The sequence below is a fragment of the Lipotes vexillifer genome, unplaced genomic scaffold (assembly GCF_000442215.2).
Source record: "Lipotes vexillifer unplaced genomic scaffold, Lipotes_vexillifer_v1.1 scaffold438, whole genome shotgun sequence".
In the NCBI taxonomy this organism is placed as follows: Eukaryota; Metazoa; Chordata; class Mammalia; order Artiodactyla; family Lipotidae; genus Lipotes; species Lipotes vexillifer.
In genome coordinates this window covers 151,692-166,106 of record NW_006784126.1, presented here as the reverse complement: position 1 = coordinate 166,106, position 14,415 = coordinate 151,692, and the positions used below count along the sequence as shown (strand labels likewise).

General features: G+C 38.8%; 1 protein-coding gene across 2 annotated transcripts in view; it reads right to left on the bottom strand.

Moving 5' to 3' along the window:
* Positions 1-1,792: 1,792 nt before the first annotated feature.
* Positions 1,793-14,415, bottom strand: part of VNN2 (vanin 2) — a 17,677-nt gene continuing 5,054 nt past the window's right edge. Inside the window, exons 3-7 of one of the 2 annotated variants that reach the window (XM_007456528.1) lie at positions 11,791-11,983; positions 9,571-9,859; positions 7,891-8,264; positions 6,332-6,502; positions 1,793-2,360 (exon numbers count right to left, since the gene is read on the bottom strand). In XM_007456528.1, coding sequence (XP_007456590.1) covers positions 2,169-2,360; positions 6,332-6,502; positions 7,891-8,264; positions 9,571-9,859; positions 11,791-11,983 — 1,219 coding nt within the window. In that variant the 3' untranslated portion in view covers positions 1,793-2,168. The remainder of the gene's footprint in view (positions 2,361-6,331; positions 6,503-7,890; positions 8,265-9,570; positions 9,860-11,790; positions 11,984-14,415) is intronic. The other variant, XM_007456529.1, reaches the window with a different exon arrangement.

The following is a 14,415-nucleotide window of genomic DNA, read 5'->3' as shown; positions in this document are numbered from 1 at the left end:
TGAGTGTGTGTGTGTGTGTGTGTTATGACCATATTTACTTAAGCAGGCATCAGCCCTAAGATTTTTTTAGAACATTATCATCTGTAAGATACCTAAGAGAGATGGTCAGAATGGAGTTAAAGAATGTGAATGGAATTTAAAAGAGGGCAAAACAGAGGAAAAAAATGCCACTGGAAATCACTTATGTAGATGAATATGCTAACACCATGAGGATGGGTCAAAATGCAAAGAAGGAATAAAAAAGTAGAAAGTAGAGGTAGTGATACTTGCAGAGTAGGCTGCGAATATATCACAGAAATTACTGGACTAGATTATATGACAGGGGCAGTGTCACAGAATGAATGGTAAAAAGATCAAAGAGAATGCATAGACCATTTCCCAGTACCTAGTGCCTGGAACGTAGTATGAAATCAACAAATGCTATGTGAATGAAAGAACAAAAGACAGAGAGTGAGCCCTGAGGGAAGGAAGCTGAAGGAGCAGCTTTACAGTACAGGTGCCCGCAAATGGGAAGCTGTGACAGCGCATTTTAGGAAGAATCCTGGTGAAATCCAGGATAGGTGGAAACCAGCACCTTGTTTATTCCCTCCAGAACCACAGGAGACTCAAGAACTAACATGAAATTTTAAGGTGAGACAGAAAGATGCTTATCACAGAAACTGGACTCTGACATCAGATTCGTTAGAAACTAAAGAGCTACTCCCTCAGGTGTATTTCCCTAAATCAATGCCAAATGAAACTACTTGAGTTGTTTGATAAAACACAGTGGGTGTGTGAAAACCACTGATGAGATATGGGTTAAAACATTGTGATGCAATTTTGCAATTAAGTACTCTTTATTTTCCTTGGGACTGGTGCTGTTTTTCATTTTTGTTTTTATTTTTAAGGAGTTGAGGTACAGCTGACAGCTCTAAGTGTGAATGGAGGGAAGAAGTGTCCCTTAGAATCTGTGAGGATATCCTTGCTTGTATCTTTCTCAAACCAGTGGGTTTAGTTTCAGCAGTCGACTGGAAGTGAAATATCGTTGCCCAAGAGTCACAGAACACATTGCGAAAACATTGCATAATGTCTAACTTCCTCAAGCAAAACCTGGCAAATCTGAAATGTTCTATATTTTATGAAGAGATAAAAGAACACACAATTTTGATGATTATGTGATTTTGGACTATTTACATACATGTCTATTCACCACCACTAAAAAAGCAGATACTCAATGTTGAAAATAGTGTTACCACTATTTTCCGTGAAGATCCCACATGCTGCGGAGCAACTAAACCCGAATGCCACAACTACTGAGCCTGTGCTCTAGAGCCCGCGAACCACAACTACTGAACCTGCAAGCCATAACTACTGAAGTCCACGCGCCTAGAGACTGTGCTCTGCAACAAGAGAAGCCACTACAATGAGGAGCCCACGCACCGCAGCAAAGAGTAGCCCCCGCTCGCCACAGCTAGAGAAAGGCCGTGCACAGCAACAAAGACTCAACACGGCCAAAAATAAATAAATAAAATAAATTAAAAACGAAAAACAAAAAACAGTCATGGTCTTTGTGTTATGGGATTTGTGCCTGTTAGATTACACCACAGCCTTTAGGCAGGACTGTTTGGAGCTATGAATACCCATTAACCTGGACTAGCTGTTATTTCTTCTAGAACATCTCAAAACAACTTTCATTGTTAAGATAAACTTCAATGTTGGAGTTTATGTTTCCAGTGAAACTCCAATGAGTTTATGTTCCCATCTGATTAGAAAGCAAATCCTCCCCAATCATTAGCACAGAAAACTAGATGAGTTCAAACTGTCTTTAATGTCAAATGGAATTCAGTCATAAACGTCTCAATTCCCATATTACTGTTCTCTCCCAAGCTACCACTATATTTACAATGTCCCTGAAGCTCTTCACTCTGCTTATGCTCACACACACAGCAAATAAGGCTGGAGCCAGGATTAATCCTCATTTACATGACCCAAACCTCAACTATACCATTATACCATACTGTATTATTTCAGCGTAGCCAAAAAAGAGGCAAAATTACCATAACACTTAAATATAATCCTTGAGGAGAAAAAATATGTATTTGGAAATCATTGGTCTATACTGGGGAGTGAGCCATTCAAAGTTTCTTAGTAAACTTGGGATGCAACAATGAATATGATAAAGCAATGTCCTACACCATCACAATATTTTGCAAAGCTATGATCATTAATAATGTGGATATTATCAGGTAAGTTGTTGCTGAGTTGCTGGTCCCGCCTGAGATGGAACGTACGTCTTTAGTGTACCATCTGCCAAACAGTGACACTGTTAGGATAGGCTCAGATGATCCATTCTTGTTTACCAAACGCCCATCTTTTAGTACCTAAAGAAAAAGTGGGAAAAGTATAGTCAACTTGATTAGAATATACATTACAAGCAGACTCATGATTTTGAAACCATCCTAGATATCATGGCAGGTAAGGGGGCTAGGGCTGGGGTTGGGGGTTGGGGAACAGGTGAGAAAGATAGGAAACAGCTATTTTATATGTAAGGAAGCCTAGAGCCATTCTAGAGGGTTCAATAATTGAGTTTAAACAATCAGATGTAACCCTTAATGAAAAGTCAGAAATCATCAGTAGCAAAAACCAGGAACCAGAGGAACGCAAATAACACCCTTCCCTCAAGAAGCTTAAAAGTTAATGGTGAAACTGAGAAGATCCCACATATAAAGAGAGAAATCAGTATATTAGTATATTGCAGAGAGAAACGGGAATGTGCTTAGGAGGTCTGAGAAGGAATAGCTGAACTGCTGTGCTTCCCAAGGTGGGATACAGTCTGCTACAAGGAGCAGTTAGGAATTTCTCCCTGGGGCTGTATGATGGAAGACTTTGTGCCAAGTGGAAATCAAGCAGCAAAGGCTCATTCTGAGACAGGAATGTATGTGACAGATCTAGGCAATGTGCTTTCTCACTCCAATTTGGTTAGAACAAGTTGTGTGCTGGAGCCAGTGGTGTGTAAGCTCACAACAACAGACTGTTAAATCTCCAGGAACTTTGACAGCTGGTTGTTAAACATGGCTGTTCTTGAAATTGATGGTGGTGAGAATATTTACATCATGATAACTGGCAAATGCCACAAATCTGAGCTTGTCTTTTTCTTCCTCAGAGAGTGGCTTGTTACAATTTACAGCACATCACTAGCTGGAGTTGAAGATTATTGAAGAGGAGACTAAGCCATATGGTCAAAGAGAACTGTAGGGATCGGATTTGTGAAAGCCATGAATGATCAGATCTATATCCTGAAGGCAAGAGGCTTCTCTGTAAGGGAGTAATGTATGCAAAGTAATAGAACAAGCATAGAAAAAAAACACAAATAGACAACAGATAGAACAAGAATTAAAGAAAATGAGTTCATCATCAGTTGTGAGAAGGACAGTTTGGATGGGGAAGAGCTTAGAAGGTGAGAAATTAGATACTTTATAACTAGAAGTAGAAAATAACTAAATATCCTCGAAGATGATTATTGTGGTGACACATACACACAAATACATAGCTCACTGACAAGTTGTCAAACACACAACCTGCTGGTAATTAAATGAACAAATATAAAATGTTAAATGTTCATTGTTTATTGTGTTCATTGTTTCTAAATAGTCCCTTGTTTATTAAATTGTTCCTTAACAAAAATGAAATAACAGAGGTATATTTCAAATTACATTTGGGTGAAAGTTTGAAACAAGTTAAACACAAATATTTAGTTTTCTTGTGACTTTTCATCAATATAGTAAAATTGTGTCTATTTTGACCTCCTTGGAATTGATTGTTCCACATCGGTGATTGTCCCTTGGGTTCTAGTTAGAACTTAGCTTTTTACTGTTTTCTTGTTACAAATTTTCCTAAAATATACTATATAATTAGCTGGCCTTCTAAGTTACACACTCAAGATAATTTGACCTTTTTGACTATTCCTTTAAACTGGTAGTTTTTACCCACCAAAATCACCTGTAGGACTATGAAAAATATAGGTCTCATCCTCAGAAATTCTGATTTACTGTATCTACAGTGGAACCTGGCCTCCTACTCCTCCACTCTGTCTGCACATTGATGTATACTTACATGATGTTCAGTACATGTGGCCTAATTCGGGCAAGCTTTTCCTCCAGTTGTTGATGAACTTGGTTAACTAGGTAAACCTTTTGAGGTAAGTACCTAAAAATACATCCTGATGCTTGTATAATGCTTCACTGTTCACAAAGTGCTTTCACATGCATTACCAAATCAATGAGAAAGATATTGTCCCCATTTTACAGGCAGGAAATTGAGAGGTTAACTGACTTGCACAAACTTACATAACTAGTTAGTTGCAGAGGCCACACTTCTGATAGTATACCAGAGTTAACCTACAATGTTAAAGCAAGATGTTTCCCACTGTTGTGGTGATGGTCAGTAACACTTCATGCTCTTAGCGTAGAACTAAGGATGGAGAAAAGATAAGCAATGAATATGTTGGAATCTCTGCAGAAGTGATCCTCAAAGATAATGTGTAAATATGTGTTGATGGAGAGTCCATTAGTCAAGGAAACTGGGGAAATACTCAGGAAGACACGGTCAGTGTGACTCATGTAAAAATCTTGTCATCTATGGCAGGGGTCCCCAACCCCCGGGCCACGGACTGGTACCGGTACCAGTCCGTGGCCTGTTAGGAACCGGGCGACACAGCAGGAGGTGAGTGGAGGGCAAGTGAGCGAAGCTTCATCGGTATTTACAGCCGCTCCCCATCACTCGTGTAACCGCCTGAGCTCCGCCTCCTGTGAGCATCTAGTGCCGCCGCTGACCTATTTTTTAAAATCATACTCGGAAAATTAGATTGTGTGCTAAATTTAAATGGCAGGGCTTACAAGATATAGTGCACCCATACCTAAGCTTACCTGGGTGAACCGTACTTTCCCATCTCTGACTTCCTTGAATTGGCCCCTGAAACTTTCAGTTCATTTACACATATTTGTGCCACTCTAGCCAACTTTCAACTACTGGATTTGAGTTCCAGACCCCTTATTTCAGATCTGATCAAGATGTTCTGTAGTTGGCATTTAAGCTTTTATTCCAGCCTCAATTTGCTCATGAGATTCTGCCTAACTGGGTTTTATGGCAGCCAAGGATTCCCATTCTCTGGGTTTCCCAGCCTTAAGGCTGCACTGTATGTTGAACTGTTGGTATCACAGAATTAAATATTTTTATAAATATGACCAATTCCAATCTGATAAAACAGGCAGACACAGATATATGACCATAAGCAATCTGCAATTTTAAAGATTTCCTTGCTTGATGTTTTGGATTAATTAACTTTCATCCTATTTTTTCTTTTATAAAAAAAAAATGCAGTGATTTCACTTTAGGTTCTGAAACTCTGCCACTGTCTGTCACAGTTCAGTGAAGACATTAAGGGCCAAACTTGGAGAGTATGTGTATGTACATGTGTATATGTGCCATGTACTGACTAGAAGATACAAACCTACAGACTCTTAATTTTAATTTGAGACTAGCTTAATTTGTGGATTAATTGGCTATGGTCACTATGGTTTATGAAATAAATATTTGATTTTCTGTTTGTCTCCACATGTGACAAAAAGAAACTAAAAATCTGTAAGTAAATATTCTGCAATGAATGTTGCCTCAGGCTCATAGGGTCTAGGTATCTTATGGTGTTATGCCAACAAAGTGTCATCACTTTAGAATTAGTTGCTGTATGTTGCAAAAATGGTCACAAAAATTTCCCCTCCTTTATCCATACCCTTTGCAGTATGATTTTATAGCTCTTCCCATTGAGAGTTCTGCAGCATTTATTTCTCCACCCTTTGAATCTACCTTGGTCATGTGACTTGCTTTGGTAGATGAGATATTTGCAAACATGTTGCAAGTAGAGACTTGAAAAGAACTTGCCTTTTTTGTCTTTCCCTATTTATGCTCTGGGACTCCTTAATCTAACATGTGAACAAGACAAGGCTTTCTGGAAGATGAGGGACCACAGAGGGAGAGTGGCCCCAATCATCCCACCTCTCCAAGACTATGCCATCACAAACCAGCCAGCCCCAAATGACCCACCTCCTAGCGGCAGATGCATGAATGAGCCCAGCCAAGATCAACTGAGCCTCTTCTAGTCCAGAAGAACAGCCTAGCTACACCCAGTTCACATCACTAACCACAAAATCAGGGCTAAAGAAATGGTTATTGTGTAAAGCCATGAAATTTTGAGGAGTCTGTTACACAGCAAAAGTTAACAGATACAGTTGTCATAGCCTGTTTTATTTGACTTCAGAAAACAGATAAAATGAAGACACTCTTAAAGTTATCCTACCTCAAATTTTCCAGGTGCCAGATTGATTTTAGTAAGTAGCACTTCAGGGAAAACATACTCCGTTGTAAATGTGCCACTTAGGGAGAACATTTCAAATCTTGTCAGAGCAGTGTCTACTGGCTGTCCACAGGTTGTCAGATTAGTAGATTTACATTTCACCATTGTGCATACCTGTGTAGAACAGACGCAGATAAAATGCAATGTCTTGCATCTAAGTTACTTGTACTAGAACTGTTGACTCAGTTTATAAATGTAGCAAAGTAAGTATTTTCACCATTTGATAAAGGGATTTGGATCATATAATTACCTGCTTTATTGAAAATGGCAAATGATTAAGAACCAACCCCCCACTTCCTGGGTAACTAGCGGGATTGAAAGAAAGAAGCCAGTTTAAAACTAGATTTGTAATAGGAAAGAACAAATCCACTCCATATTGAATCTGTTTCTTTTTATTTAAACCTTTGTAGTCTACTGCTTTTGCTACAAGTTAATCACTAAAGGCATGCTGCCTGTAAGCTTTAAATTATACACAATGAACCATCTCTGAGAATCCTGCCTTTAATGTAATGAGCTAAAATACCTTTGTTTAGCTCACAGGAAACTTCCAGACCAGGCATACCTATGAATGGCTGCAGGAAGGAAAAAATAAACACATCCCCTCCAGAGTCTGAATGGAACTAGGATTTTACCCCCTCCCCATTTAGTGTAAAAGAAGCCTGAATTCTACCTCAGGGAAGATGGTTCTTTGGGACACTAGTCCACCATCTTCTCAGTCTGCTGGCTTTCCAAATAAAGTCACTATTCCTTGTCTCAACAACTCATCTCTCAATGTATTGGTCTGTCATACAGCAAGCAGTACAAGCTTGGACTTGGTAACAGATATAAACCATTAGTCTGGCATGTCAGATGATGGCATTTGGCCCAAGAAAGTAGAGATATTTGGTAAACAGGAGTACAAAAGCCAAAAGGATGATTAAAATTTTGACCATCTCTTTTTTTTTTTTTTCCATATCTTTTTCCTTAGGAGAAGGCAGTAAGGCACAGAGTAAAATAAGAAAAAACAAATGCATAGCCAACATTATACAAAAAGTTTAAAAAATTTGTCACTGGAAGGGCATGAAATGATCAGGACATTTGGTTACAAGAGAAGTTAAAATAAAAGTGATATCCCTACTTATTGTTGGTTTTAAAAGTTAAAACAAGACTTTATATTCAGATGTGTCAGCAAAGCTACTTAAAGAAGCCTTCTTGAAGTTCATTTCAATATGTAAACTAGTTTCATTAGTCAAATAGAAAATCAGCATTGTCAGGCTAATGTATTCTTTTAATGTGCTCAAAGCAAGCAATCAATGATACTTAGCCCCCCTGCAAGCAAATATCACATGATTAATCCCAAAGTGTGTGTGTGTGTGTGTGTGTGTGTGTGTGTGTGTGTGAGACATTGGCGATGCATGCAGTCATGCCAAGGAAAAGCATTTGGTTCCCTGGGACAAATATGAAAACTTAACCCTGGAATTTACTGACATCCAAACATTCCCTTTCTCTCGAGCTGAGATTACCTGCCAATATTCCCTTCTCCTTCTGCCATGAAGTCCAGCAAAAGCTCCTAGAACATACACTTCATTCTCCTCTTTTCCTAACATTCTGTAGCTTAAATGACAGCACAGCTCTTTTTGACAGACTGTAAGGTTTCCTGCATTTTCAAAGAGTTCTGTGAAGTTGAACTCATCCCGGGAAATAAAGCCCCTAAAGGAATTTTTCTGTCTTGGGAATGGTTTGACGGTGGTGGCATAGGCCTCCCAATTCACAGCTGGTGGGTAGGTCGGAGAGTTTCGGGGATACGAATCCACCTCTGCAAAGAGGATCTTTCCCAGCTCTGTTTCCATATCATAATGGTATGCTTTGGGAGAGTGTGGTGCATAGATACCACTGCCTGTGAATGGAAGACAAGTCTCTTAAAAACAAAAAGCAAACCCAGCACCACCAGTTTCCCCATCAGAATTGAGCATGTGGTCACGTCACAAGATCAGTCACAATGAGAAAGCACAAGGCACTGAACACCTAAGTATAATACTTCTCCTATTCTCTACTGGAAGAGATTAAACTACATGATCAGTGGTCTCATTTCAAATGAACTTTGGATATAATTTACTAGCATTATAGAAAATTAAGCCGAATATTAAAATCGTTGTACTCAGGCGTTCCTGAGAGGTAGGGAAGTTAATATAAAATTCCCTCCTGTTCTCCATTGTGGTGGGTTTCAAATATGTTCCAAAATTCTTCAACACTCCTTTCTCCAATGGGTGGATCTAATTCCCTTCCCTTTGAGTGTGGGCTTGACTTAGTGACATACTCCTAATCAATAGAACATGGTAGAAATAATGGTTTGTGACTAGTCATTAATGGCAATGCAGCTTTCCTCTCTCTCTCTCTCTCTCTCTGTCTCTCTCTCCCTCTCTCTCTCCCTCTTTCTCCCATTACTTGTTCTGGAGGAAGCCAGCTGCTATGTCATAAGGATACATCACACAGCCCTATGGAGAGGCCCATGTGCAAGAAATGAAGGTCTCCTCTCAACACCCACTGAGAAAGAGAGGAACCCTACCAATAGCCATATGAGTGAGCCATCCTGGAAGCAGACCTGCCAGCCCCAATCAAGCCTTCAGATGACTTTTAGCCCAGCCAACATTTTAATGTAACCTGAAGAGATGGCCTGAGCCAGGACCACCCAGCTAAGCTACTCCCAAATTCCTGACCAACACAAATCGTAAGATAATAAATGTTTATTGTTTTTAAGCCACTTTCACTTTTTACTTTTAAAGCAACTTGTTATACAGCAACATGTCAATAATACACTACTCTGCCTTGCCAGTTATAGAGCATATCTTGTTTACTTCCCTGCTTTGCCCCCGACTATCTCGTGGCCTTGGCAAGTTACTTGCATTTTTGTGTGTCTCAGTTTTCTAATCTGCAAAATTGGAATGATAGTACTCAGCGCATACATAGAGTTGTTGTGAGGATAGATGAGATAATACATATAAAAGTCTTAACACAGTCATAGCTGTTATAATCAAGCAGTAGCTTTTCTTTTCTTCTTCCTTTTTTTTTTTTTTAATGAAAGGATACAAACATAGTGAGAAGTCCCAACAAAGAACCAAAAAATTACAACAGGTCATATCTGAGGCACAAATTTCTCTGCATTTAGAAATATAATCAGCAAACCACATCTGGTCATGAATTACCTGTCATTTTTAGGTTGACATTATCTGTGTTGGCCACAAGAAGATTAACTCTCATTCCCATTGCCCAAGCTGAATGAAATTCAATAGCTGTCAAAAAGGGCAAAACATTCATCCAAGCTGTGGGAAACAATACAGTGTCCACGTGGAAATCTTTCACCAGGGACACAGCAGGATCATGGAAGAGGATATCAAAGCATGTGAAAATGCCAAACTTTCCAAAGGAGGTGTTGAAAGTTACCAACTCCGGCGTTTTGGGGACATCAAACTGATGCTCAGAGTAGAGGTTGTACTATAACAAACACACAGGATAAAACCAGGAAAGGCTTTTTTATTGAAAAGGTGACACATGAAAACTCTCCAAGTTAGTAATTTTGAGATTTGGCAATGCTCAATAGCAGGCAATCTATAGAAGGTGAATGACTCTGGTGAGTGGAAGTTCATTTCCAAAGAAAAATACGAAGAAATATAGTCTCTCTCACTCCCTCTCTCCCTCTCTCTCTCTATCTTTCCCTCTCTTTCTCTCTCTCTCCTTATCTTCCTCCATCTCTCAATCAGGAGCCAAATACCTCCCCATAAATCCTAAACACTATGTGCTTCTTGAAAGCTGAAGACATACATCATTTTTCTTTGAGTTCCTGATACCTAGAAACATAATAGATGCACAATAAATATCTATTAATCAGATGAGGGAGGCCCTCTCCCTCTTTACAGTGTCCCATCCAAAGTAATTTCAGGGACTCTTACCCAGCTTTCAAAATTGTTGTTAAAAATAAATATTTTATTTCATTCTCTCTGATTCCTTCCAAGTAAACTTGAGAAATGAACCTAGTCTAACCTAATAATCAGGGTCAACAGCTTAATAAAATGATTTGCAAAGTAGGAAAGACTGAGGGGTGGGAGACAGACTATTAAAACTTCTCTCTAAATTTATTTTCTACCTAAAAAATATTTTTAATTGAAATTTACTAGCATTTTAAGACTTGATTGACAAAAGTACTCTTATCAGATCCATATATCAGACAGCATGGGTCACGAACTGTTCCAAGTTACCCTGATGGAAGAGTGAGAGCTTCTCACTTTAGGATGACCCAGGTCCTCATTAGCTGTCCACATCCAGTGTACTGTGCCATCCTGCCGTTTACTGGGCCTGGATAAATGGATTGACCAACTATGCTACCAGTTTAACTAGGTCAACACTTACAGAATGGAAGAGTAGCTGCAAAGAAAGAGCCTTTAAAAATGATACTCACAATGCAAACACAGTCTCAGAAACAAGGAAAATGGAAGTACTGACATTTCTATTTCCAGTCAGACACATTTTTGAGAACACAGAAGTTTAATTACATATAAAAACAAGTTGTGAAACCCACAAGTTTACGAAGAAAACTTTTTGAAAGTTTTGTGTTTTATTTATAAATACACAAATAAACACACAAGTAAATATAAATATATTTTATCTTGAGGATTCACATTAAAATTTTTTTCCATATAGAGGTACATGATCAAAAACATTTGAAAGTCATTGGCTCAATATCACTCCTCTTGAGTAATATTTATTTTTCCCTAGGAGTTCCAGGAGATAATTTCTCCAGTCGGAAGATTCTGAAACCACAATTAAGATGCTTAGAAAACATATGGGAGAGGAAAAGGGACATTCACACTGACCTGCACATCCCATAACCATTTAAAAGGTCAGCCTCTCTCCCGGTCCAATTTAGTATAAAATTATGACTTCAGGTTATTTTACTCTTTCAATTCAGATTTTAAAGTAAAAATTTTATGATTTGACCTTAAATCAATAAGAGGATAATTAAATTAACTGGTATAGAAACTAAAAGAGAAAGATCATTTTTATGACTTGATAGAAAGCAGGGAAATTAACTTCCGTGCAACTGATTCATACAATGTGAAAACATCTTTTATCATTTCAAAATTAAATGGTATTCAGACTACAGTCATCTCGGTATCTTTTATATCAATATTAAAATTACTTGTTTTATATATGCAAAAACTTTATCTCAATCCTGGACTATTACCAAACCTTTCTTACAGGTCTCTGCCTACAGTTTTTTCCATGTTTCTAAAGTGTCATTTTCTTTATTGCTCGCTTTAAAAAAAATCTTGGTAACATTGTGTTATAAGAGAATGAAGCTCTAACTCTTAAACACAGCATCCACCCCCTCATAGCAGGCTCCATATTACACACCCACCCCCTCTTACCTTATGGTAACGTGCCACCAGCTTTCCCTTTGCATCATACACCACGTTGGTGTTGTATTGATAATGGCCATTAGGAGGACACGCGGAGTCACAGGAATTACATGGCTTTTTGTCCCCAATATTTGCCAAGACATAGATAGAGTTGTTTTTGGCCAGGCAGCTGAGTCTTGTTTGTACTGGTGTATGACCAAATCTAGATCCAATTTTAATTAAGACATTCCAGTAAGTCAGACAGAGAAAAAACAAATACTGTATGATATAACTTATATGTGGAATTTTAAAAAGTCAAACTTGTAGAAACAGAAGATAGAATGGTGGTTACTAGGGGCTGGATTGTGGGGAACTGGGGAGATGCAGTTTAAGGGTACAAACTTGCAACTAATAGATAAATAAGTCCTGGAGACTGAATGCATAACATAGCGCTTATAGTCAACAATCCTGCATGATAAACTTCAAAGTTGCTGTGAAACTGGATCTTAATTGTTCTCATACAAAAAAGAAATGATAATTATGTGACATGATAGAGATTATATGTAGAAGTCACAAATTGTGCCTAACCTTGATGAATTTTTTTCCACACTGTATCTATTGCTCCAGCAATTTATTATTCACTCTCCTGCACCAACAGTTGTCATTTCTCTACTAGATCATTCCATCAGCATGCAAATATGCTCTAGTACCTCTCATCTTTAATCAAAATAAAATAAAAACCTCTCTTCACCCCCATGCCCCTCTACTTTATGCTGCATTCCTTAGGTTCATCTTACAACAAAACTCCCTGGAAGAGCTGGACATTTTGCTATCCTCAGCCCATTTTCTCCCATTCTCTTTAGAAGTGCTCAGATCAGCTTTCATCGCTATCATCCCACCCGACAACTCTCACTAATACTGATGATGACATCCACATGATGTCATCTTCATGTGACATCTTGTGATCTTGTGCTACTTACCTGCAGCAGTTGACACAGTTACTTACACCCTCCTCCCGGAAACACTTCACCTTGCTTATTGGACCCCACGCTCTCATTCTTCTACTCACTGGGTGCTTTTCTCCATCTCCTTTTCTGGTTCCTCCTCGTCTGCCCTGAGTCTAAGCACTGTAGTTTCTTATAGCTCAAGCATTAGATCTCTTCTCTAACTCACTCCACAGGTGAACTCATCACGGTGTTAAAATTTTTTTTCTCCCTCTTAGCAGTAAGTTTCTTTTCTTTTTATAAAGGAAGTTTATTCTTTTATTATTTCCAAAAATAATCCAGCTCCTAAAGTCTTGAAGTTTAAGATGTATTTGGGAATTTGTTCCTTGGTAGTTGGGGAATAGCTAAATGAGCTTTATTTCTGGTGTGAGGGCAGAGGTAGGGGTCTCAGTGTGTTAGTGGTGGTAATCCAAAATGCAGACGTATTACCTGGGTAGTGCAGGAATGGAACACCACTGGAACTCCCCTGGAAATCGTAGTGCTGTGAGCCATTAGACCAAGGCCAGCTCTGAGTGCCCTGAACTTTGGAAGCCCATACTCTGAAGATACCAAGATAACTGACAAATAAATAGCAGACTACAACAGAAGGGACATTGTTCTTACCTTTGTGACTTTCTTTTTAGCTGTAACCCTGTAGCCTTATGTTATGCAAAGCGGTCTATAATTCTTATCTTTGGAGAGGAAAGGAGTATGCACAGAAATGTTTGCAGGGCTTATAGAAACTTTGACTACTGTGTCTTTACAATGAATTGAATAACTTTATATGATGAAACTAACTTTCGTACTATAGAAATACTTTTTAAAAGTTTATGGTTAAGGGCATGAAAATGTGCTTGACAGTGAGTGCCTAGAATTGTGCCACTAAAGAAGGGAAATCCTATCTAAGAAGGTACATTTCTGGGGCTTCCCTGGTGGCGCAGTGGTTGAGATTCCACCTGCCAATGCAGGGGACACGGGTTCGAGCCCTGGTCTGGGAAGATCCCACATGCCGCGGAGCAACTAGGCCCGTGAGCCACAACTACTGAGCCGGCGCGTCTGGAGCCTGTGCTCCGCAACAAGAAAGGCCGCGATAGTGAGAGGCCCGCGCACCGCGATGAAGAGTGGCCCCCACTTGCCACAACTAGAGAAAGCCCTCGCACAGAAATGAAGACCCAACACAGCAAAAATAAATAAATTAATTAATAAACTCCTACCCCAACATCTTCTTAAAAAAAAAAAAAAAGAAGAAGGTACATTTCTGTACCAGAGCTGTGTCGTAACCATCCTTTGGTCCCTCTGCTGGAAAAGCAGAATCAAGTCTCAAATAATGTCTTTTTAATTATATCCTATAGTATTACAGATGTAGGACAGTACTGTATCATACCTCTGTGAATGTAAAATATCTTGTACCTGCTTTATGATACATAGTAGTGACCATGCTTTATCAGATCTATTTATAATGATGTTATTCTAGAATGTTTTCTTTCCAGGTGATAATTGAGAAGCTAATAAAGAAAATAGTGCCAGGTACCTCAACAGTAACAGAACTTTGCTGTTTTCTGAGGTTTTGTTTTTTACCTTTTTTTTCTTTAATGGAGTGTGCTATATGTCTCTATAATTTTGTTCAGATGACTGCAGAACCTGGAAAAGCTGTTGATGCTACTGATGCATA